At 42.0% G+C, this 25,650-nt stretch overlaps 1 protein-coding gene across 8 annotated transcripts in view; it reads right to left on the reverse strand.

Moving 5' to 3' along the window:
- The window catches only part of SUSD1 (sushi domain containing 1), a 130,567-nt gene that overhangs the window by 15,899 nt on the left and 89,018 nt on the right, over positions 1-25,650 (reverse strand). For 5 of the 8 annotated variants that reach the window (XM_089913587.1, XM_089913589.1, XM_089913590.1 and 2 more), the window contains 4 exons: positions 24,632-24,818; positions 13,623-13,719; positions 8,928-9,186; positions 667-1,857 (listed from right to left, as the gene is read on the reverse strand). In XM_089913587.1, the coding sequence (XP_089769713.1) occupies positions 1,675-1,857; positions 8,928-9,186; positions 13,623-13,719; positions 24,632-24,818 (726 nt within the window). In that variant the 3' untranslated portion in view covers positions 667-1,674. Of the gene's footprint in view, positions 1-666; positions 1,858-8,927; positions 9,187-13,622; positions 13,720-17,042; positions 18,310-24,631; positions 24,819-25,650 lie in introns of those variants that run through there. The other 3 variants (XM_089913588.1, XM_022579035.3, XM_089913592.1) reach the window with 2 other exon arrangements.

The raw sequence follows: 25,650 nt of genomic DNA on the forward strand, positions 1-25,650 counted from the left end.
TTGAAAAAAGAGAGAGAGGCCCTTGCGGCCTGGCAATCTTCAATCCAAGATGGCTGACAGTCAGGTAATGTGCCTTGCCCAGTTGAAAATCCATGCCCCCTACCCTTGTTGAAGTTGGTGTGAGTAGAGATAAAGACATGGGAAATGAGATTAGGGGATAAGCAGAAAACGAAGGAAGCTTATTTCTCCAGGTTCCTCCCAAACATTTCCTGCTAGGTACCCTCTACAGACAGGGTAACAAATCCCCCAATTGTAAGGCACCATCCACTGGAACCCTCCTGGAAGCACCCCAGCCTATTGTTTTATGATGCTCTGAGGTGAGGGACAGGATGTAAGGAGTTAAACCGATACTCTGGGCTAAGAGCAGAATTCCTCAGGCTGTTGCTAGGATTCATGAACCACAAGGAAAAGTTCCAGACTCAAAAGGTCATAAACTTGACAAGATTTCTGGTATTAGCTACAAACTAATGGAATTCTTATGAATCAAATCCAGTGGCTGGCTGCCTGTTGGTTTAAAGAAATGTACTGCCAGGGAAATCCCAGCCTGACAAACAAGGACCTGTGATTGCTCAATCCCTAAGGCAACTCCGCCACCCAGATAACTGCCCCCATGAAGCAGACGGTTTAAGTTGTAGGCACTCAGTGGGGCTCCTTCTCTCTGCATCTCTTAGGGAAGGCTCTGGAGGAAAGGGACAAGGCTGCTCTCCCATCAGGCAGAGCCCGAGGCAGCCAAACTAACTGACCAAGTGACCCATTCTGCTGCCAGGGCAGGAGATGCTTGCCTTTCCTGTCCAGCAGGATGTGGTCCTTGTTATGGGCCCCCTGGCCACTGCACGGTTCTTTATCTTTTCTTCCTTTCTAAATGAACGTACTTATTGTGATTATCCACCTTTCCCTTTCATATTATATACTGTGGTTTGAGAATGGTTAAGTTTGCCATTAATCATAGATTGCTAACAGATCATGAGAAGCGCATCTAGATTAATTAGATCAAGAGAGACGGATCATCCCCAGGAACCCTGGTCTTGGAGCTGGATTCAGTAGGAGACCCACCTTTGAGCTGTCTTCTACTTGGGTTCCATTTTTGGTTGTATGGAGGATAATTTCACTTTCTTAATGGAGGGTGTTTTTCTAAATAGTGTATGTGTATGTGTGTGCACATGCTAAGTAGCCAAATGGTTGAAAGTAGTGGACTGCTTGTGGTTCTTTGTTTTGGTCTGCCAACATGGTTTTCTGTGCCTCTTCCGGATGGAGATCATGTCCCCCTCTCAATGCAACCCTGGTGAGGTTGCTGATCACATTGATCTGCCCCCAACCAGCCATACCAGTAAGCCCCAAACCCAAGGTAGGCTAATCATACTACCCTATCTCCTCTTAATAGTGATTCATCCAATGGATAGTCACTTAGCTAGGAGAAGAGACTCCCTGAATTGAAAAACTATCTGTTCCCACTGAAGTGGCTAAGCTGGGGCAGCTGGTCCCCCCCCACCCCCCCACCACCACATAGCTTATAGTAGAAGAAAATGAGGCCAACTCACACTTAGAGAGGAGATAGAGACAGATAGAAAGGGACAGTCCTACTTATGGTGTTGAGTCCCAAGTCTCAGTTTCTGGAGGCCTGGTGATGCCACTCTGGTTCTAATTCCATAAGTTCCCACCCCTCATCCTTTTCAGCTATGGTTTTTTGTAGGCTAGTCTGAGATGTGTTTTTGTCACCTGTGACAATTTAAAAAGAAATCTCATTAACATACACCTGATGCTGCAGAGTGGACAGAGGAGAAATAAGGAGAACAGTCTTAGGCAGAAAATGGTTTTACCTTTTACCTGAGCCCAAACTGCACAGGAGCTTCTTCGCACCTATAAAGGAAAACACAGCAACACATGTAATTGGGTGGCATGTGATGTCAGTTTAAATAACACACTTTAGCCCTCCAAGTTGCAGGGTTTTATCTCTTATTTTGGACCACGCGATCTTTAAAATCTCTTCTAGCTCTAACATCTTACAATTTAGTCTTATGATCACCAAGTGTTCAAAAGGACTGGCGTGGGCAGCAGAGACAGAAGTGACCTTAGGAATGGATGACCCTAAAGCTTTCCAATGGATCTCAGGAAGCACATGCTATGAGCAAAGAGCAGGGATGGTGGTAAGTTCCATTCCCCTTGCCAGCTCTCACCAACTGTCACTGACTGCCTGGAGAACTACAGTATGTTGAAAAGGATTCTGGGGTCACATCCAGGTTCACCAAGAAGTAGTAATGCATGTTATGTGCAAGGCTATGAGACGGGCTGGTATATACAAATACTTCACTTCTCTAGATGATATTTATCAGGCAAACTCAGTTACCCAAAACATAGCCAAGAACCAGGAAGAAAGCTAAAGGAACATGTATGAAAGCTCATCCATGGTAGAAGCAACCCACAAACTCATTGGAATGAAATACCTTCTCTTCTTCTCCCCTGCTGATATTATAGGCATATTTGTCTGTTAGGAATGCTAGGATTACCATTGATTTATGATAAAAGTCAGCAAAAAGTTCCCCAGAGGACACCAAATAGTAGAGGTTAAAGAAAGATCCCTTCAACTTCATTAAGTAATTCTCTTTCAAGTGACAGCCTTAGTCAGTCTGGGTTTATTTTATTAAAAATTGAAAAAATATATTTACACTGATAAATTCTGGGAAAAGTTTAAAATGGCCACAAGGTTTTGAATGTGACTAAATTTTGCCTTGATGCTTAGTGCATCAAGTGCATTTACTAAAAGATAACATGCAATTCCTGTACACTAATGATGAAAACTCTGAAGGAGAAATTAAGGAAACACTCCCATTTACCACTGCAACAAAAAGAATAAAATACCTAGGAATAAACCTCCCTAAGGAGACAAAAGACCTGTATGCAGAAAACTATAAGACACTGATGAAAGAAATTAAAGATGATACAAACAGATGGAGAGATATACCATGTTCTTGGATTGGAAGGATCAACATTGTGAAAATGACTATACTACCCAAAGCAATCTACAGATTCAATGCAATCCCTATCAAACTACCAATGGCATTTTTCACAGAACTAGAACAAAAAATTTCACAATTTGTATGGAAACACAAAAAAACCCCGAATAGCAAAGCAATCTTGAGAAAGAAAAACGGAGCTGGAAGAATCAGGCTCCCTGACTTTAGACCATACTACAAAGCTACAGTAATCAACGCAGTATGGTACTGGCACAAAAACAGAAAGATCAATGGAACAGGATAGAAAGCCCAGAGATAAACCCACGCACATATGGTCACCTTATCTTTGATAAAGCAGGCAAGAATATACAGTGGAGAAAAGACAGCCTCTTCAATAAGTGGTGCTGGGAAAACTGTACAGTTACATGTAAAAGAATGAAATTAAAACACTTCCTAATACCATACACAAAAATAAACTCAAAGTGTATTAAAGACCTAAATGTAAGGTCAAACACTATAAGACTCTTAGAGGAAAACATAGGTAGAACACTCTATGACATAAATCACAGCAAGATCCTTTTTGACCCACCTCCTAGAAAAATGGAAATAAAAACAAAAATAAACAAATGGGACCTAATGAAACTTAAAAGCTTTTGCACAGCAAAAGAAAACATAAATAAGACAAAAAGACAACCCTCAGAATGGGAGAAAATATTTGCAAATGAAACAACTGACAAAGGATTAATCTCCAAAATTTACAAGAAGCTCATGTAGCTCAATATCAAAAAACAAACAACCCAATCCAAAAATGGGCAGAAGACCTAAATAGACATTTCTCCAAAGAAGATATACAGATTGCCAACAAACACATGAAAGGATGCTTAACATCACTAATCATTAGAGAAATGCAAATTAAAACTACAATGAGGTATCACCTCACACCGGTCAGAATGGCCATCATCAAAAAATCTACAAACAATAAATGCTGGAGAGGGTGTGGAGAAAAGGGAACCCTCTTGCACTGTTGGTGGGAATGTAAATTGATACAGCCACTATGGAGAACAGTATGGAAGTTCCTTAAAAAACTAAAAATAGAACTACCATATATGACCTAGCAATCCCACTACTGGGCATATACCCTGAAAATACCATAATTCGAAAAGAGTCATGTACCACAATGTTCATTGCAGCTCTATTTACAATAGCAAGGACATGGAAACAACCTAAGTGTCCATTGACAGATGAATGGATAACGAAGATGTGGCACATATATACAATGGAATATTACTCAGCCATAAAAAGCAACGAAATGAGTTATTTGTAGTGAGGTGGATGGAGCTGTCATACAGAGTGAAGTAAGTCAGAAAGAGAAAAACAAATACTGTATGCTAACACATATATATGGAATCTAAAAAAAAAAAAAGGTTCTGAAGAACCTAGGTGCAGGACATGAAAAAAGATGCAGACATAGAGAATGGACTTGAGGACACGGGGAGGGGGAAGGGTAAACTGGGACAAAGTGAGAGAGTGGCATGGTCATATATACACTACCAAATGTAAAACAGAGCTAGTGGGAAGCAGCCACATAGCACAGGGAGATCAGCTCTGTGCTTTGTGTCCACCTAGTGGGGTGGAATAGGGAGGGTGGGAGGGATACACAAGAAGGAGGAGATATGGGGATATATGTATATGTAAAACTGATTCACTTTGTTATAAACCAGAAACTAACAGACCATTGTAAAGCAATTACACTCCAATAAAGATGTTAATTAAATAATTAATTAATTAAAATAAAAGATAATATGCAAGAGTAACCAGTGAAGGGTATAGTTCAAGACACTGAGGAAGAAAAAGGACCTCAGACAGCAAGGCAGTTACTAGGGAACTGAGTGTATTAAAAGAGAGAAATTGAAATGGCAAGGTGAAGAAGGGAGTTCATTAAAATGGAGTGCCTTGATCAGATGTGCATTTTATGAAATACATGATGGCAGTAGTATGGAGCAAGGAGATAGGTAGAATAAGAGACAAGAAAATGAGTTAGAAAATTGATGTTCAGACAAGAGATGTCAAAAGCTAAACACTGTTAATGAAAGAGATGAAAGGATGATCTTAAATGGCATTAATGGGATAGAATTGACACAATTTAATGACGGGCTGCACAAGAAGATAAGAAAAAAGGGAGGAGACAAGAATTATTCCTAGATTTCTGTCTTGACAACCAGGAACATGGTAATGATGTTTATTGGGACAGATATACAGAAGGAAAAACAAAAAGGGGAACTGGAAAACTCACACTTCCTGATTTACAAAGCTACAGTAATCAAAATGGTGTGGTACTAAGAACCTAGTATATAGCACAGGGAACTCTACTCAATACTCTGTAATGACCTATATGGGAAAGGAACCTAAAAAGGAGTGGATATATGTATATGTGTAACTGATTCACTTTGCTGTACAGCAGAAACTAACACAACATTGTAAATCAACTGTACTCCAATAAAAAGTAGTAATAATAAAAAAAAGTGTGGTACTGGTCTAAAGACAGACATACAAACCAATGGAATAGTATAGAGAGCCCAGAAATAAACTCTTGCATATATATCAAATGACTTTTTTTTTTGGCTGTGCCTCACAGCACGCAGGATCTTAGTTCCCCGACCAGGGATCAAACCCATGCCCCCTGCAGTGGAAGCGTGGAGTCCTAATTACTGGACTTTCAGGGAATTCCCTCAAATGACTTTTGACAAGAGTACCTAGACCATTCAATGGGCAAAGGAAATCTTCAAAAAATGATGCTGGGAAAACTGGATAACCACATGCAAAAGAATGAAGTAGGACCATTACCTAACACCATATACAAAAATTAACCAAAATGGATCAAGCCTAAATATAAGACTTAAAACTCTTAGAAGAAAACACAAAGGAAAAGCTTCAGGAAATTACATTTGACAGTGATTTCTTAGATATGACACCAAAAGCATAGGCGACAAAAGAAAAAACAGGCAAATTGGATTTCATCAAAATTAAGAACTTTTGTGCATCAAAGGACACTATCAACAGAGTAAAAAGGCAACTCACATAATGGGAAAAAATATTTGTAAATCACATATCCAGAATATATAGCAAGCTCCTAAAACTCAACAACAAAGAAATAAATCACTTCAAAGATGGGCAAAGGACTTGAATAACCATTTCTCCAAAGAAGATACACAAATTGTCAAAAGTACCTGAAAATAAGCTCAACATCATAAATCATTATGGAAATGCAAACCAAAACCACAATGTGAAGCCACCTCACATCCATTAGGAAGGCCATCATTAAAACAGAAAACAGCAAGTGTTGGGGAGGTTGTGGAGAAAATGGAATGCTTGTGCACTGTCGGTGGGAGTGTAAAATGGTGCAGTGGCTATGGAAAACTGTATGGGGATCTTCAAAAAGAGTTAAAAAAATAAAATTACCAAACGATCCAACAATTCCACTTGAAGGTGTATACCCAAAAGAAGTGAAAGCAGAGACGCAAAGATATATGTGAACACCCATGGTCACAGGAGCATTATTTGCAATTGCCAAAAGATGGAAGCAACCCAAGTGTCCATCTACAGATCATGGATAAACAAAATGTTTATCCATACGTACAATGGAATATTATTCAGCCTTAAAAAGAAAGGAAATTCTGAAACATGCTACAGCATGAGTGACCCTTGAAGACATTATGCTAAATGAAATAAGACAATCACAAAAAGATAAATACTGTATGAGTCTACTTATACAAGGTAACTAGTCAAATTCATAGAGACAGAAAGTAAAAGGGTAGTTGCCAGGAGTTGGGGAAGAAGAGGAGGAATGGGGAGTTGTTTAATGGGTACAGAGTTTCAGTCTTGCAAGATGAAAAGTTCTGAAGATTGGTTTCTTAACAGTGTAAGTGTACTCGACACTACCAAATTGTTAGTTTAAAAATTGTTAAGATGGTAAATTTTATGTGTATTTTACCACAATTAAAAATAAATATTAAAAATTATCACTGCTAAATGTCTGAGTATTAGATGGTGATCGTTGCATTACCACCATCTTGTAAATATATTAAAAACCATTGAATTGTACACTTTAGAATTATATGAATTGCATCTCAGTAAAGCTGTTTTAAAAAGAAAAATAAATAAATAAATCACTACTGATTTTAATATGACTGCAACACTAATATATTTGAAACCCACAGGGGAAGTAATAGCAATTCAAATATGTGAGTCCAAATATAAATTATTTCAAAGAACAAGCACGTGTTCCGCTTAGCTGTAGGAAAAAGAGGCATCAATGACATCACAGGAAAGTTCCCTATAAACTAGAATTCTTATCGTAACCTCCCACCTCATTCTCTTTGTGCCCCAAATTGATATTGATCCATATTGAAGCCCTAACCCCCAATGTGATGTTATCTGGAGGTAGGGCCTTTGGAATGTAATTAGGTTTAGATGAGGTCATGAGGGTAGGGCCCACATGATGGGATCAGGGTCCATAAGATGAGGAAGACTGATCAGAGATCACTCAGTCCCCACCACATGAGGACACAGCAAGAAGGCAGCTGTCTGCAAGCCAGGAAGAGGGTCCTCCCCAGGGAACCAAAGTAGCCTGCACCTTAATCTTGGACTTCCCCGTCTCCAGAACTATGAGAAATAAATGTCTGTTGTTTAAGCCACGCAGTCTATGGTATTTTGAAATGGCAGCCCAAGATAACTAATACACCCTCCCAGACCAAAGTCTCAATCTGAGACAGCAGCTCTCTGAGCAATCTCTAAGTTGCACACATATGGTACTGCCCGTGTTGTCTATGGCTAGAAACACCAAGTCAGGATCTCTGGGTAATTTTCCAGCAAGGAGGCCTTGTCTAAGTCATAAACACCTTTGGAACACATTCAGGGCAATATATTCTGGACTTTAGTCTTCCAATTCTTAATCCCTACATAATTGCCACAAACACCACCAGAACTTTTTGCTACTTGGACATATTCTTAGTTTTATATCAAGCATGATAATGGCGCATTTAACTTGTGTCCTATACAGAATTTAATTGCGTGTTTCAGTTTTAAATATGTGATGAACCTTACACGCAAGATGGCTCAAATTCATCAGTCAAGAGATGTTTCTATTAATATTATTTTTTCTAGTTTCCATTACCAACCGATATGAATTGATACCAAACCTTGAGCCCTCCTAGGGCAACCATCACAATGTTTCTTCTAGATCTTCCACCCATGACTGACCCATCCAGCTCTTGCTATTCTGCTTGTCCAGCTCATTATATTTATTCATTCTTTTTTTTTTTTTTTTGGCCACACCGCATGGTAGATGGGATCTCAGTTCCCTGACCAGGGATCAAACCCGCACCCCCCTGCATTGGAAGCACGGAGTCTTAACCACTGGACCGCGAGGGAAGTCCCCATCTATTCATTCTGTAATGAATATATCGTTGTATGTCTCAAGAAAGAACCAGCACTGGAAAAACATAGCCTTTCTAAGGATGGAGAGAGGAGAGTGAGGCTTACGCAATAGCCAAGGAAATAACGGAAGCAGAAAATAGAGCCAGAAAATAGTGCTGAGCTTAATCTGCCCCTCCTGCTGGCTTCCTGGAGAATGAGGAGAGGCAGCAGTCTGGCAGGAGTATGGGGAAGTGACAGAAAGATTTAGATGTTCCTCTCCAACTCAGGCTTCAGCAGTGCAATAGGATGAGGGCATTCTTGAAGCTTAAGAAGAAGAACCCAAACTAGTTAAGTCCAAACAGGTCCCCCAGCAAGTTCAGAACATCAACCTCCAAAAAGGTTTCACCTGCTCATCCTTTATAAAGTGAAAAGATTCAACACATTCTTATTGTTCTTACAAGCAGTGTTCATCTCAAATATTGGGAAAACAAATGTTCAAATATTTAAATTTCACATGAAGAGGAAAATATAGAATTCACAAGAGTTTTTAAAGAAATATACCTTATTCCATTCACTTGTGATTCGTAATATAATGCAGTAATCATTCCCTATTTTCAAGGGTGCATTATAATATTTCCCATAGTACAGCCTGTCTCCAATAGATATCTCCATGGCATCATCGGGAACATCCTTGGCCAGCAGTTCTGCCGTCACATATCCATCAGCACCAGAAGCATTGCTAAAGAATGAGGTAGCCTCTTCAGAATCACAAACAAATGTGCTTTGGAGGGCCAGGGGAAGCACTAACACCTGATATGAACTGGAAGAGAAAAGAAAATGTCTATCAGTTCCTTGCTTGGGGGATTCGTTCATTCATTTATTCGTATTTGTTGAGCACCTGCTATGAGATCAACACTTTTCTAGACACTAGAGATGCAACACTGGATAAAAGTCCTTGCCCGTGTGGGATTTACGGTCTGACAGCTCCCACCGTCATGGAACTCCAGTTGGAACCAACAGTGTTAATGCCAGATGACACTGGGTGAGGGATCTCTCCAAGTTCTGGCTGCAGATGGCTATCCGGTAAATCCTCTTTAGCTGGGAGAAGTTGCTGCACGTATAACTACCTGGAGTATATGTGTCTTAAAGTTGATCTAATCAGTGATTTTCACATGGGCAAATAAAGCCCAGCTGTGGAAAGGGTTTAGCAGTCACATGGAGGCCAAATGCCTACAAGAGTTAATGCACTAAGTCTGCAAAAAGGCTCCACGCAATCACATGGGGTACCTAAAATGGAACTCACGTGATTTACATTCCCTCCAGTTCGCGTACTGATACCAAAGTTCCTGTGAAATGAATGAGAAGCATGGAGTACAGATCACCATGAGTTCATCTAGTCTAACAAATATCCTGAAAGAGCCGGAAAGGGAAAATCTCATATGTTGCCTAGATGTGGACAAAGAAACAAACTAGCAACCAGGTGTCATTTTTGTCATGTGTTTTAGTATTATTTATCCCACCAAATACAAAATCTGTCAGTGAAAGGAAGTGTAAGAACAAAAACACTCTGAGAGACCTACTAGAGCATGGACTTGAGGATATGGGGAGGGGGAAGGGTAAGCTGTGACAAAGTGAGAGAGTGGCATGGACATATATACACTACCAAATGTAAAATAGCTAGCGGGAAGCAGCCGCATAGCACAGGGAGATCAGCTCAGTGCTTTGTGACCACCTAGAGGGGTGGGATAGGGAGGGCGGGAGGGAGGGAGACGCAAGAGGGAAGAGATATGGGAACATATGTATATGTATAACTGATTCACTTTGTCATAAAGCAGAAACTAACACACCATTGTAAAGCAATTATACTCCAATAAAGATGTTAAAAAAAAAAAAAAACACTCTGAGAATGAATCACGCCTTTCTTTTTATTCCCATCTATTCGGGACTCATCTCCTGCCTCTAGTATAGTAGGTGTTGGGATGTCTGCTTTTGCTATCAGGCTTGATAGCAGGGATTTGAATGATTTACTCTTTTTTTTTTTTTTTTAAGTTCATAGGGGTGCTTTTTTTAAACATCTTTATTGGAGTACAATGGCTTTACAATGGTGTGTTAGTTTCTGCTGTATAACAAAGTGAATTAGCTATACATATACATATATCCCCATATCTCCTCCCTCTTGTGTCTCCCTCCCACCCTCCCTATCCCACCCATCCAGGTGGTCACAAAGCACCGAGCTGATCTCCCTGTGCTATGCGGCTGCTTCCCACTAGCTATCTATTTTACATTTGGTACTGTATATATGTCCATGCCACTCTCTTCGTCCCAGCTTACACTTCCCCCTCCCCGTGTCCTCAAGTCCATTCTCTACGTCTGCGTCTTTATTGAATGATTTACTCTTGTATCCTTGCAAATCCTTGCCCAGCTCTTTGGCTGTGACTGATTCCTCACTAATGTTTCTTGAGTTGAAATTTCAGTAAAGAAGAAAAACATGCATCAGCACCAAATACGATTAGGGTTATTTCCAAAACTCATTAGCACACATAATTCTATTTTACCAATAAGTATACGCTTCCTGCTCCGCATTCCTAATGCCCCATCTCCTGCTTCCTAAGAGCTCATGAGTTACTAGGTTAAGAAAAGGGAGTCCTCCCCAACAGCAGGTGTTGGATTTGGAAACTATCCACCAACCAGGCTCCCCAAATTCCTAGGTGTCCTCAGGCCCCTGATTTCCACAAAGTTTCTGGGTTCACTTTCAGCATAGGGTTTTCTACAAAAGGGACAAAGTAAAGTCTGCAGGGCAATGAGTTGTCACTGCCATCACCAGTAAACATTTACTAAGCCTCCACTGCCGACAACGGAACACTTATAACAACAAACTTTCCTGGGGACTTGAAGACATCCCTATGAATCATGGCCGCAGGTAAGAAAGTAAACAGGCAGCAGACTCCATGCTGTCCATAAGCACATCTTCAAGTGTCTCTCACCTTTCCACGTAGGTGGTGATATTCAAGTGCAAGTTCAAGGCTCACCTGAACTCTTTTGGTTCTGAACGTTGCCCAGTAGAGGCACCATTCATGACGCATAAAGCGGTATCCCCAATTAGCATGATCATAATCACCTGAGTTGCTTGATAATTGTACAAATTCCCAGCCCCCATTCCAGACCTACTGAATCAAAATCTCCAGTAGAGCCTGAGAATTCATACAGCTGATAAAGCATCCCAGGTACACTTGTAATCTGGCAAGTGTGGGAGACACTAGCATTAAGACAGCCCAGCCACAGGCTGCATCATAGACCCAAGATCACCAAGCTAAGGAAGGGAGTGTGGCCCCAGAGCCCCTGCTCCGCCTTGTGCCCAAGCCACTGTCCCCTGACAACGTACAAGGCAGACTCCGGCCTGTCACACACTGGCGGTGCTGCTACCCCCAGCTCAAACCAGGTAGTCGGGCCAAGAAAACCCCCCAATTGCCTGCTGGTAATTAGCCCCGATGATGTTGGGGAAGCAGTTGTGGCTGTTTAGAGCATGACTGCTCTGGAAGGACTTCTCCCCTCTTTTTCACCACCACCCTCCCTTGAATGACTCACAGATCTCCACTTCCTGTTTTGGAGGCACTGGCCGGCACAGAGCCACAAGGATAGACTGTCATTTGGCTTTTCTTTCTGCCTTACATAATCATCTGGCCTAAATATCACGTGCGTCTTGCAAATTCTCTCAGGCAGTGAGATCACAACTTCTGTTCTCCTTATAGCAACAGAATTACAATGCCTTCCAGTAACTTGTCAGGAATCAAGAAACAGAACAACTTAGGCCATATCCATGCCTGGAAAGACTTTTGAGCACTTACTGAACTCAAACTAATAGATAAAAAAGCTCAAGTTTCATTACAAATGGACACATAATATCGACAGGCTTTCTTTTTTTTTTTGCGGTACGCGGGCCTCTCACTGTTGTGGCCTCTCCCGTTGCGGAGCACAGGCTCCGGACAAGCAGGCTCAGCGGCCATGGCTCACGGGTCTAGCCGCTCTGCGGCATGTGGGATCCTCCCGGACCGGGGCACGAACCCGTGCCCCTGCATCGGCAGGTGGACTCTCAACCACTGCACCACCAGGGAAGCCCCTATAGACTTTCTTTTTTATAGTTTTGTGATACCTCACGAATTTTACCTTGATTGTACAGCAGGGTCATTAGACTGAAGGGTCAGGAGAGACATAGGCAGTATAAGTTAGATCAAGGAAACAGTATAAGTTAGGTCAAGATGTTGCCATCTCCTTGATTTGTTACTGTCACTAAGTTACTCATCTCTCCAGGCAAACCTCAATTTTCCTCTCTAAAAAGGGAATAATTCTGCTTTCCTAATCCTGCCATGACCTTTGTAAATAAAAAGCTTAATTGCACACAAGGTAGTCCAGCAACTGAGGTAAATTCATTCCATCCTAATACCACCTGGAGTCCCAGAAGCAGTTGTTAACAATGCAGTGTCTTGCTCACATCTCAATACGTGAATGAATTAAAAGAATTATCCAAATGACTCTTCCAGAAATCACTACACACATGGGAGTGGGGGAGGGAGAGGGATGGACTGGGAGTTTGGGGTTGGTAGATGCAAACTGTTACTTTAGAATGGATAAACAACAAGGTCCTAATGTACAGCTCAGGGAACTATATTCAATATCCTGTGATAAACCATAATGGAAAAGAATATTTAAAAAAAAGAATGTCTGTACGTGTATAACTGAGTCACTCTGCTGTACTGCAGAGATTGTAACAACATTGTAAGTCAACTCTACTTCAATAAAAAAAAAAATAAATAAGAAAGCACTACACCCCCCCCCAAGATCATCCTTAAATAAGGGAAAATATATTCTGTCTTTTTGGTAAATGAAATGATGTTCCTGATCCACCATCACTAAAGGATGTACCTGGAGGCGTGAGTGCAAAGTGATAGCCTGACATGTCACAGGCACCCAACCAGTGCTCATCTAATGACCAATGGAACGGATTTAATTTCTCGAGCTCAGCTGCCCAAATGCTTGTCTCTGGTCTTTTACAAGTCTCTCTATTCATTAGGGAGGGTGCTAGCTGGAATTAAAGGCCCAGTCTGTACCCAAGGAAACAAAAAATGAGGCACTGACTGCACTGACTCAACTACTCCAGTGAAGCCACCTAAAGAGAAGTCTCCTCCTCACTCAAACCGAAGTTTTCAAAACACTCCATGGAGATCACTGGGCAGCCATGGAAAAGAGGCCTCTACTGACCTGATGGGTCCATTTTTCTCCTTGGCTTTCCTCAGTCTCAGGCGTGGTAAAGGCCCTCCATGCACAGTGAAAAAGTCTACTTCCGGAAGGGGAGGCTCTGAAAACATGTTGAAAAGAAGAAAGGGGGTATGATCAGAACGAGCAGAAGCATGAAAAAAGTGGTCCTCATGGGGCATCAAGAGTAAAGTTTTCATGTAAGAAGAGATGAGCAAATTCAGACACATGCTCCGACATGGATGAACCTTGAACACATTAGGCTAAATGAAATAAGCCAGACACAGAAGGACAACTATTGCGTGATTCCACTTACATGAAATATCTGGAACAGGTAAATCCATAGAGACAGAAATAGATTAGAGGTTGCCAAGGGTTGAGGGGGTGTGTAGGAAATGGGGAGTTATTGCTTAATGGTCAACAGAGTTTCTGCCTGGGGTGATAAAAAACATTTTAGGAATAGATAATGGTGATGGTTTACAACATTGTGAATGCACTTAATGCCAATAAATTGTGTCCTGAAAAAATAATTAAAATGGTACATTTTATGTTGTATATATTTTATTACAATTTTAAAAAAAAATGATGCCCCAGCACTGACAGATGGTGGATGCTGTGGGCCTTTCAATTAACTTGGTAAATAGGTTCTTATTTGGTGGGGAGACCAGCTTATCAGACTTCTAGATCCTTTAGGAACAGTTTATTTATTATTATTATTATTATATATATATTTTTTGGCTGCGCCGTGCAGCTCGTGGGATCTTAGTTTCCCCACCAGGGATTGAACCTGTGCCCTCAGTGAAAGCACAGAGTCCTAACCGCTGGACCACCGGGGAATTCCCTAGACTTCTAGAGCCTTTATAATCACACAGCTGTCTGTCCTTATCTTGCTCTCCCCAGCAACCAGATTTCCCAAATAGATATTCCACAGGGAGGAGAATGTTGGTTGATTGGCTGACACCAGCGTTCTAGCTTCTAACTGGGAGTTATATTCATGGTATAAATGTACCAGCTGCCACTCTGCCTTGTGAGTAACACAGCTTACATGTGTTGGGCACACAACACATCTATAGATGTGTCCTATATATGCCTCATCTCATTTAATCTTCTCCACAGTGCTATCAAGTGGATAAGATTTATAAAGGGAGGGAGGAAGAAAGAGAAAGAAAAAAATATGAACACCCCCTCCCCTGAAATTCCTCTGAATCCTGCCACAGTGAAATTAGTACTAAGAGGCCAAAATAGACACTCAAGACTCTATTTACCCAATTAGAAAATAGCTTTGGGGTGGAGATTCTCAATTCAAATTATAATAAATAAAAACTTAGACCTTCCTAGACGATTTTTAAAGCTCTACTGAATATGTTATTCATACACTGCCTTGCAACAAATATTTATTAGCCACCTCTATGCACCTCTATGTGAGACTGGGAGAAACAGCTATGGAAGACATGGTTTCTGCTTTCCAGGAGCTCAGAGTCTAATAGTGGAGAAAGTCTTATAAACAGGCAGTGCTTGGAACTACGATAAAGTTCCACAAGAGGGTGGTGGGAGTGCAGAGGAAGAACACCAAGGGCAGGGGGGTGAGCCCATCAAATACAGAAACAGACATACGCAGGGGCAGGAGGTAAGAGAGAGTGAGGGCAGAGACAGAACTGCAGGAGTCCAGTGTGTCCGAAAGGTTGAGTCCCAGCTGGGTAGAAGTGGGCAATAAAGTGAGACATGTGAGTATAGGCCAGATCTGAGGTCCTAGAAATAATGAGAAGCCATCTAACGATTCTTAGCAGGTGTGTATTTTAGAAATACAGTTTGGACTGCCTGTTGGAGGATGAATTGGAAAAGAGCAAAAGCACAGGTTCTCCAAAATCTAGGTAAGAAGTGCCTGAGGTCTGAAGCGAGTGATGGCACTCGGAAGGGAGAAGAGGGGGCAGATGGAGGAGACATGTAGGGCAGAGACGGAACAGAAGGTGGTGGAAGATAAGCAAGGGGAAGGAATCTGGGCTTTGGTTTTGGCTACTGAGTCAGTGGTGACGTCATTCATCAAGGTCTGCAGGGAAGGTTCAGACGCAGCTCACTTCTAGACCTGTTAAGTTTGAAGTGCTTGTGAAATCGTCCAGCAGGCAGTTAGAAATGCGGGTCTAGAGCTTAGGAGCAAACTGTGATGGTGATATGGGGTCAGTCATCAATAGAAGAGGCTACGGTTGCCCATGGGGGAAGGTATAAATGCATCTGAGAAGAGATGAGGGCCTAGGGTGAACACCGGGGAAACCCAGGCATCTAAGACCAGGTGGACGAGTGAGAGTCCCCTATAGCTCTTACTAAACAGTGCTAAGTCTAGAATTTCTTCCAAAGTCACCCAGATACACCACACAAATTATGTTTTCCATAAATCCGTGTGTTTGTTAGGGAACAATCCCCCACCTACAGTTAAGATCCCACACTATGGTGTTGAAGGTCTATGCTGTTTCCAAGAGGGGTCCAGTAAGAGATTCTATAACTGACACCCCTGAGGAAGACACGACCAGCTCCCTGCAGCGGTAATGGGGAGAGGGGAAAATGCAGTTTAAAAAGCCCCCACCAGGTTTCCCAGGGAAATGTGAGCATTTGAGTACAGTAAGTCCCCTGCATACAAACAAGTTCCGTTCCAAGAGTGAGTCTGTAAGTCCAATTTGTTCGTAAGTCCAACAAAGTTAGCCTAGGTACCCAACTAACACAATCGGCTATATAGTACTGTACTGTAATAGGTTTATAATACTTTTCACACAAATAATACATAAAAAACAAACAAACCAAAAATAAAGAAAACGTTTTTAATCTTACAGTCCAGTATCCTGAAAAGTACAGCAGTCCAGTACAACAGCTGGCATCCAGGGGCTGGCATCGAGCGAACAGGCAAGGAGAGTTACTGACTGGAGGAGGGAGAGAGGGTGGGAGATGGTAGAGCTGAAGGATCGTCAGCAACAGGAGACGAGGGCAAGCCGCAGTTTCACTCATGCGTGACGCTGATGGCACAGGTCCTGGTTCCTTGCTGGATTCAATTCTATCTACCCTCCTGAAAAAACGATCCAGTGATATCTGGGTAGTAGCTCTTTTTTTTCATCGTAGATGACATGGTAGCACTGGATTGCATCCTGAACGGCTGTTGCAACCTTCGTGTACCATTCTACGTGCAGGTGCTATGCCTCAAAAACTAACGGTGCCTCCTTACATAAAGGAAATCCCCTTGCCATTTCCTGTGTCGTGAATCTCTTCAGTTCTTCAGTTACTTCTTCTTCCTCTTGTCTCTCTTCACCCTTTCTCTGGGCCTCCAATTCCTGGTGCTTCTTAGCAGTACCAGCTACATCACTGCGGCTTTTACGCTTGCTTCTGGTCATCCTGGGCTTGAAATAAAGATACCGTACTCCTGTACTCTCTACAGTTCTGTAAAGTACGCAAAAGCACAACCACTTGTAGAGGATGCACGCACGTGACGACGTACGCCAGACACGTGAACTAACTTACATGATTGGACATGCGAATGCACGTTCTCATCCTTGAAAGCTCACAACTTGAAGGTTCGTAAGTAGGGGACTTACTGTATCTCTGCACTCAGCCCTTCAGGCTATCAATGAAAGGCCCTTTCATTCATGATGTTTTGTCATCACAGTAAAGTAAGTGGTTTTTATCACAAATTTCCTGTTTTCAGCCCAGAGGGAGATTAACTGTTTACTCTTTTCTGTGTGAGAACTCTCCTAAAGCTCAAATTATTCCTCTGTTTGCTCTTTTCTGAGATTAATAATTCTAGGTCCTCTAATCTGTTGGCTAACCTTTTATTTTATTTATTTATTATTTTTTTTATTTTTTTTGCGGTATGTGGGCCTCTCACTGTTCTGGCCTCTCCCGTTGTGGAGCACAGGCTCTGGACGCGCAGGCTCAGCGGCCATGGCTCACGGGCCCAGCCGCTCCGCAGCATGTGGGATCTTCCCGGACCGGGGAACGAACCCGTGTCCCCTGCATCGGCAGGCGGACTCCCAACCACTGCGCCACCAGGGAAGCCCTCTTGGCTAACCTTTTAAAACCACCAGGTTTCTCACCCACCCCAGGAACAGCAGAACACAGTGCTCGCCCAGCTTGGAGAAGGCGGGCCCACAGCAGGGGCAGGAAGGCCATCGCCTGCTTGTTCTGTACCACGCTGCCCCTTTTCAGTCCCAGCATCATTCTTGCCATTCTAAATGTGCCACTACCATGCAGTTGATTCCATCAACACGTGACTTCTAGACTGCTTTCTGCTCTGCCTGCTCAAGGCCTTCCCCACCTTAAAAACTGTCTGCCTTTTCTCTCGAATGTGAAAGCCTGGACTTCATCAGGCTGGTTCTTCACCACATTTTTGAGTTTAAATAACCTTAACTTCCAGCCATATTTTCCAAGGTGCTGTTTCCCATCCCCCAAACTGCTGTCTACGGCAGACCTGCTCTCCTTTCCATCGGCTTCATTACTGATTTAAACCAAATCAGACCCAAGGCAAGAAATGGGTCGTGTCTAGGCTGGAGTTCTTTCACCCTGAGTATGTGAGATGAGGGGACATACTCATTACTACCCCTAGGTGTCAACAGTATCCATTCTCTACTAGAAGCAAGTGACAAAGGAAATTATGGAGGCTACCATCTGAGAAAACTTTGAAGAGTCAGGAAAAAGCAATGAAGCAGGACTTGTCCTGCAAAATATTAAATATATTATAAATTTACAATAACTGAAATAGAAAGGTACAAGCACAGGATAGGCAAAGCAATGGGAGAAGCTAGACAATCGAGAAAGAGACCCAAATAAATAAATTAGAATATAGTGTGTGGCCTGGACAGTCATTCCAAAGGTGATGGGAAAACTGGCTTATCATCTGGGGGAAAAAAATTCCCATGTAAATTTAGCCTTATACACTCATCTAAACAAATTCCAAATGGGTCTAACCTTCAATGTGAAAAGCAAAACCATTAAGAAGCATTTGAAAATAGTAGAGAATAAAAATTATTGATCTGATTTTCAGGGTGGGGAAGGCTTTTCTTGGCATGACCAGAGGCAGAAACTATAAAAGAATCAATAGAATTGATTACATGAAAACTTAAAATGTCTAAATGTCAAAAAGAATATTGACAAGAAAATTAAAGAGTAAATAACCTGGGGGTGTAATATGTATAACAAAAGATTAAAACCATTAATGTAGGCAAACTATTAAAATCAATGAGAGGAAGGAGGTAACAGAAGTGCAAATGTGTTAAAATTCCTCTAAAACCCATTAAAATGAACCAAAAAAAAAAAGTAAAAGAAAATTTTATCTGCACCAAATCTAAACAAAGGTCGCAACCTTATGCTATAAACTTCAAGTAAATGCAAGGAACTAATACATATAAATAAATATATAAAAATAAAGACACCCAGTGGTTCTTTTCTAATCCTCAGCATCTCCCCAACTGGACCACAGCCCCCACTCAAGGCATGATAAATTGAAATTGATGGCAATAGAGCAAATGGAGCTTACACCATAAGTCATCAGATATCGCAAGGTGAGCTGCATCTCCCCCATCAATAAGGTTATGAGACTTGGCTTCCCAGGAAGAAGGAACAATCTTCTTTTTATCTTTATCTCCCCTTCAGCACTTGGCACCGGTCTTTGTACATAACCAATCAATAGGTATTCACTGAATTAAAGTGGTAAGTTGCAGCATACCCTTCCCCCACTTCTATAACACAGAAATCTGTGTTTCTGTGTTATAGATGTGGGGGAAGGGTATGCTGCAACTTAACAATTTATTGTTATCTTCTATAACAGAAACCCTGTTTTTTAGGCTTCTGATATAAAGAAACTTTCCCATCCATATTTTGTAAAAAGCTAGCGTTGATATAGGAACATAACACATCCAGCCCATTTTCCTCTGTGGTGTACCATCTTGTCTCAGTGGGGCCTCAGCAGGGATGCAGGTGTTTTCAGTGAGGAGAGTGGGGAGATATCCATCCCCATATAGCCATTTCCTTGAAAGGCTAGGTTTTGATTTGAAGCTGGAAAGGAGTTGGGAGATTTCTGGGGATGAGAGGAACAGGTGGCCCATGGAGGTATGGAAGGACACGTGTGCCTCCCTCCTGGCCTGACCTAACATTAGGTCCTCAGATGTCAAAGAACCTGTGTCCGTGAAAGACTTCGAGAGAGCCTGGATGAAGAAAAACAGTTGGGATGAAGGCCAGCTCCTCTCCTAACCTCCGGGGCAGTTCCTACCCATTCGGAGCCAGGGGAAACAGCAGGAATAAGTGTGGTACTCTGGAAGCAGCCTGAGAAGACAAGGTCCTCACTGAGGACACAGGAGTGCACAGTCCTTGGATGGTTTGTGGAAGAGAAGCTCACAGCAGAAGAACGTCAAGACACCTGGTCCTGCACGGTCCTTCCTAAGGACACTTAACAGTAAGAGAGGAGGGGTCAGAGGAGGGGGCAGTGGTCCCCAGCCCTGTAGGGGGAATTAGAGCTATCCTGACTGGAGCTCTCTGTTAGAGGGATAGCCTGAGAACGCTTGGGACATACCTGTGTTTTCAGTGGCTTTCCTGAACATCTGAAAAAGTACATTGTTTTTCTTATTACGAATGCAGGTAGAGATGGGGAAATTCCCGTGTACATTGCCAGCCTCGGAATTGAAGGTGGACTTGGGAAGGAATGATTTCCTTTACATATTCGTTTCCCTTTTCTCTTCCAGCATTCTCGGTTCCATAATAAACATTCAACCTCAAATGATCACCACATTGTGTGGAATAAATGGTTTATCTTTACATTCCTGCAGGCACTTGCTTTCTCTCTCTCTCTCTTTCTCTCCGTCCCCCCACTTCCCCCTCTCTGGTTCTCTCCCTCTCTCTATGAGAAGGAAATTTTGCCTACAAGCTTTTTGACTTGGCTAGAAAATAGCATAACCAGTGTGGGGCAGCTCTTCTGACCCTTTGGGTCTACATCAAGGATGAAAGTTTGTTCTTACATAAGGGAGTATAAATGGTGGCACTGTTCTGATGAATTCCCATCAATGGGCTGCCTGCAGAAACACGTGGGCCATGAGTCAGAAGCACTGTGATAGCCTCTCCATCTCACCACCTTTCTCACCAGCACCCTCTTCCATTGCCACTACAACACTTGCCTCTGTCCTTCAACATTCCAAAAGCTTTCACTCTCCTCTGGGGTCAGCAATATATTTAAAGCGCTCGTTTTCATCCTGTTCCCATCGGTAAGATTTAGTTTAATGTAAGACACTCAGAAGGGAAATTCCATTCACTTTTCTTCTGGGAAATCAGCTTCTGTGTATTCCACGCCCACACCCCTTGCCTCACATTTCTGGTAAAATTCAAAAGTTCATAATTTTGCTGAAACAAAGCCACATCTTAGGCAAACAGGCACACCTCTTCACATCAGTATATGGTTCTCTTATTAAAGACAGGGCTTGGGGTTTGTTCTTATTTTATTTGTTTAGTTACTCTTTCATAAGATCTTAACAACTTGAATTTTCACACTTTTTAAAAATTGCTAATTCTTTAAAGTAGAGTGAAAAATATGCAGTCGTGGTTTCAATGAACTTAAACAGCTCAACAGTGTCCCCTGGTGGCCAGGAACACAGACACAGGATGCTTGAGCTACGGGGCAATATTTAGCGTACAAAACAAGGTAGAAGTGTGTCTCATCAAGATGAAACTCCCTCTCCCCAACTCAAAAAATAGGAAATGCTAATGTGAATCAGCAAAGCAAGCCTTCAAAACATGAGAAGGACCAAAGAGTAGGAGACTGAATAGCTATCCATTTTGATAAGTCACCATGGGAAAAAATGCCCAAACTGAACATCTCTTTCCAGCTCCAAAGTTGGTGAATTCTTTTCGGTCTAAAGCCTTTATTAACTAACCAGGCATTTCTTCAATGCCAATACCACCCGCTGGCCCTTTGGGGGTTAGCCGTCGTATGCATTCATTACAAAAATATTCTTTTGTTGTGCCATCAGTGTCCTTATGTGTGCTCACACTGTCCTTGTGTGTTGGGGATTCAATGTAGAACACACAGACAAAAATCTCTGTCTTCAAAGAGTGCTTATTTTAGTAGGGGAAAAGAAAATAAACAAGTAAATTTTTAAAAATACAAGTCCTGAAAATGAGTTCTATGAAGAAATTCAAGCAGAGGAAGAGAATAGAGTGATGGGGTGGCAATAGCAGACGATTTTTGAAAGGATGGGCAGGGAGAGGCTCTCTAGGTAATGGCACTTGAGCAGAAACCTGAGTGATTATAAAGAAGCCATGTGGAGAGAGTGTCCCACGAAGATTACGCAGCAAATGGAAAGACGTGGATGCAAGAACAAGTTTGACCCGTTTGAGAGATAGCAAGGAAGGATGCTGCTGCTTTTAGTGAGAAAGGGAGAGGGCAGAGGGAGATGAGGTCAATGAGGTAGGCAGGGGCCAGACTCCATGTTCCATGGTAAGGAACGTGGATTCCATTAGAACACTAATGCAAACTCATAGGACCGTTTTGAGCTGGGGATGATATGTTCTTATATGATTTTAAATTAATTTTTATTGGAGTATAGTTGATTTACAATGTTGTGTTAGTTTCAGTTGTACAGCAAAGTGAATCAGTTATTCATATATATACATCCACTCTTTTTTAGATTCTTTTCCCATATAGGTCGTTAGAGTATTGAGTAGAGTTCCCTGTGCTATACAGTAGGTCCTTGTTAGTTATCTATTTTATATATAGTAGTGTGTATATGTCAATCCCAATCTCCCAATTTATCCCTCCCTTCCTTTCCCCCTGGTAACCATGAGTTTGTTTTTTACATCTGTGACTCTGGTTTGTTAATAAGTGCATTTGTACCATTTTTTTAGATTCCTCATATAAGCAATATCATGATATTTGTCTTTCTCCGTCTGACTTACTTCATTCAATATGACACTTTTTTTTTTTTTTTTTTTTTTGCGGTATGTGGGCCTCTCACTGTTGTGGCCTCTCCCGTTGCGGAGCACAGGCTCCGGATGCGCAAGCTTAGCGGCCATGGCTTACGGACCCAGCAGCTCCACGGTATGTGGGATCTTCCTGGACAGGGGCACGAACCCGTGTCCCCTGCATTGGCAGACTCTCAACCACTGCACCACCAGGGAAGCCCAATATGACACTCTGAGTGATGTTTTTAAAGTTATGGTGAAGATTAAGACTTAGGGCAGCAGGTGATAGGCAACTGTGAAAACAGGGAGAAGAGTTAGGATGCTATTGCAGGAGTCCAAGCAAGAAGTTGCTGGCTTGGATTAGGTTGCTAGTGGTAAAGGCAAAGGTGGGGAGAAGTGGCTGGATTCAGAACGTTTATTTCAGAAACAAGCCAGCTTGTTGATGGACTAGAAATGGTGGCAGAGACAGAATCAATTATGATTCCTTTTTGGCCTGAGCAGTTGGTGAATAGGAATGCCAATAACTGAGATAGAGACGCCTGGGTGGAAATGGATTTGGGGGTGAGGGAAGAGGTGAGAAATCAAAAGTTCTACTGGGTTTGCCTATTAGATGTTCAATAGGATATGTTTAGGAGACAGGTGGATACATATTTGGGAATGCTCAGCACATAGGTAATGTTTATAGCCGTGAGACTGGTAGAGATCGCCTAGGCAGAAAGAGTAAATAATGAAGAAAAAGGAATAGAAGAAGGCGAGGCGAGGGGCATCAATTAAAGTATTCGGTTGGCCGAAAAGTTCATCTGGGTTCTTTGGAAGCTCTTATGGAAAAACCCGAACGATATTTTTGGCCAACCCAATAGATGGACCTAGTGAAAAAAAAAAACTGAGAAGGAACAGCCAGCAAGGTAGAAGGATCCAAAAGCCAAGAGAAAAGGTGTTTCAAGGATGGAATGCCAAATGCTGTAGAGAAAATCCTATAAGAAAAAAATTGGGCAGTGGGTTTTGCAAGATGGAGACACTTCCAGTAAAGCATTGAGGCCAAATGCCTCTGGACTGGAACCAGTTAAAGAAAGAAGAGGAGGTAAGGATGTGGAGCCTACACAACATTCTTTCAAGGAGTTTTACTGTAAAGAGGGGCTGAGAGAAGGCAGAGTAGCTGGAGGGAATATGGGATCAAAAGAAGTGTGTTTATCTTTTCTATGTTTTCGTTTAAAAATGAGATATTACAACATGCTTGTGCAGTGTTGGGGCTAATTCTTTACTGGAGGGAATTGAGGAAGAGGCAAGAAGGGATGACGGGGTTGAGGGAGGATTCACCTTAGGAGTGGGGACAAGAGAGAAGATAAAATATAGGTTCTGCACGAAGGCAACAATGGGAGATTTGGGAGTAGAAAGTCCTCACCTGATTACTTCTTTTAAAATTATTTATTTATTTATTTATATACAAAACGTTGTTATTAGTTATCTATTTTATACGTATTAGTGTATATATGTCAATCTCAGTCTCCCAATTCATCCCACCACCACCCCCTCACCTAACTACTTCTAATTCCTCAGTGAGATAAGAAACAAGAAGCTAATAGACTGAATATTAGCTCAGAGTGTGTGTGTTGGAGGATGGAGTGAGCATCACAGATTTGAGGAGACATGAGAAAATGAGTGGAAAGTGAATTTTCTAGGGGACTAGAGTGGGACTGCCAGTCATTTTTCCCTGAGAGTAACCTACTCTTAAGGTACTTGTAACAGAATGACAAATATGTTACTGAGAAAGAAAGAGTAATAGGAAAATTTCTTTTTAAGTATGAAATATTTTAAATATTTCAAATATCCAGAAGGAATTTAACCAACACTCATGTACACACTACCCAGATTTCTTCAATGTTCCTATTTTGTTTCAGGTACATTTTTAAGAAATAAAACATTGCAGTTCAGGCTGCAGTCCCCTTAGTTCCCCTCTCCAATTTCACGTCCTTCTTCCTCTTTCTCTTAAACTTCATTATATAAAGATAGAAAGTAATAGTGTGCCTCTTTATTTGAGCCTATACAGCTCTGCGGTGACTTTGTTCATCCAAATGCTGTTATTCAAGATTTACCTGTTATCTGCGTTGTCAGGGAGATGACCACAGGAAGTTCAGAAGACAAAGCCTGGATGCTGACACTGTAGTTGGTACCTGGCCGCAGGTCCAAACACATCTCAGGAGCCTGGCTGCTGGCAGTGATATTAAAGACCATTTCCTGGGCAAATTCCTTCTGATACCATCTCTGGCCCCAAACGTGGAACTAAAACATAGAAAAGTTCACCAGGTGAATTGCTAGCTTGAAAGGCTCTGAATGCCTGGATACCTACCCTTTCTCTCACACTCTCTTACTCTTGATTGTAAAGTGCCTTCAGAAAGTGAAATACGGCAGAAAGCAAATATTAGAGTTGTAATACCATAAATATTGTAATTACAGTGTTATCAGTATCATAAACATATTTTTAAATCAAAATGCACAAAAACTCGAGGCCCCAACACCAACAACTTTCTCTTTCTTGTTCTCACACATATAATGGCACGTGCCCAATGTCAAAGTCTGTTGGCAAAACCACAGGAGCAAAACCAAAGAACAGTTTCCTAGAAAGAAAATTAAGAATCTGAACTAAGGCTTCTCCCAGGGCAGAACGTGCATTAGGATAGGGGTCCCCAACCCCTGGACTGCAGACCAGTACCAGTCCACGGCCTGTTAGGAACCAGGCCACACAGTATGAGGGGAGCGGTGGACCGAGCGAAGCTTTGTCTGCCGCTCCCCATTGCTCACATTACCGCCTGACCCATCACCCCACTCCCTGGCGGTAGAAAAAATGTCTTCCACGAAACCGATCCCTGGTGCCGAAAAGATTGGGGACTGCTGCATTAGGGTAATCCTAGTCGGTTTGGTAAAACCTGGGAAGAGTTTTTCTCCTCTGCCCGCCCCCTTCTGACATTCCCTACACTTTACTGTAACATCCCAGCACCTGGGCCAATAGATGCACTTTTCTTCCTACTTAATTGCTTCTAGTAGCAGCTCATCCCATGGTCTTTACCTTTCTTACTCACAACCACATCTAGCTTTAGAAGTTCCCCTTGACTCT

This window comes from Delphinapterus leucas, chromosome 6 (genome assembly GCF_059928025.1).
Source record: "Delphinapterus leucas isolate spDelLeu-1000000601 "Yukka" chromosome 6, BTC_Dleu_Yukka2, whole genome shotgun sequence".
Lineage (NCBI taxonomy): Eukaryota > Metazoa > Chordata > Mammalia > Artiodactyla > Monodontidae > Delphinapterus > Delphinapterus leucas.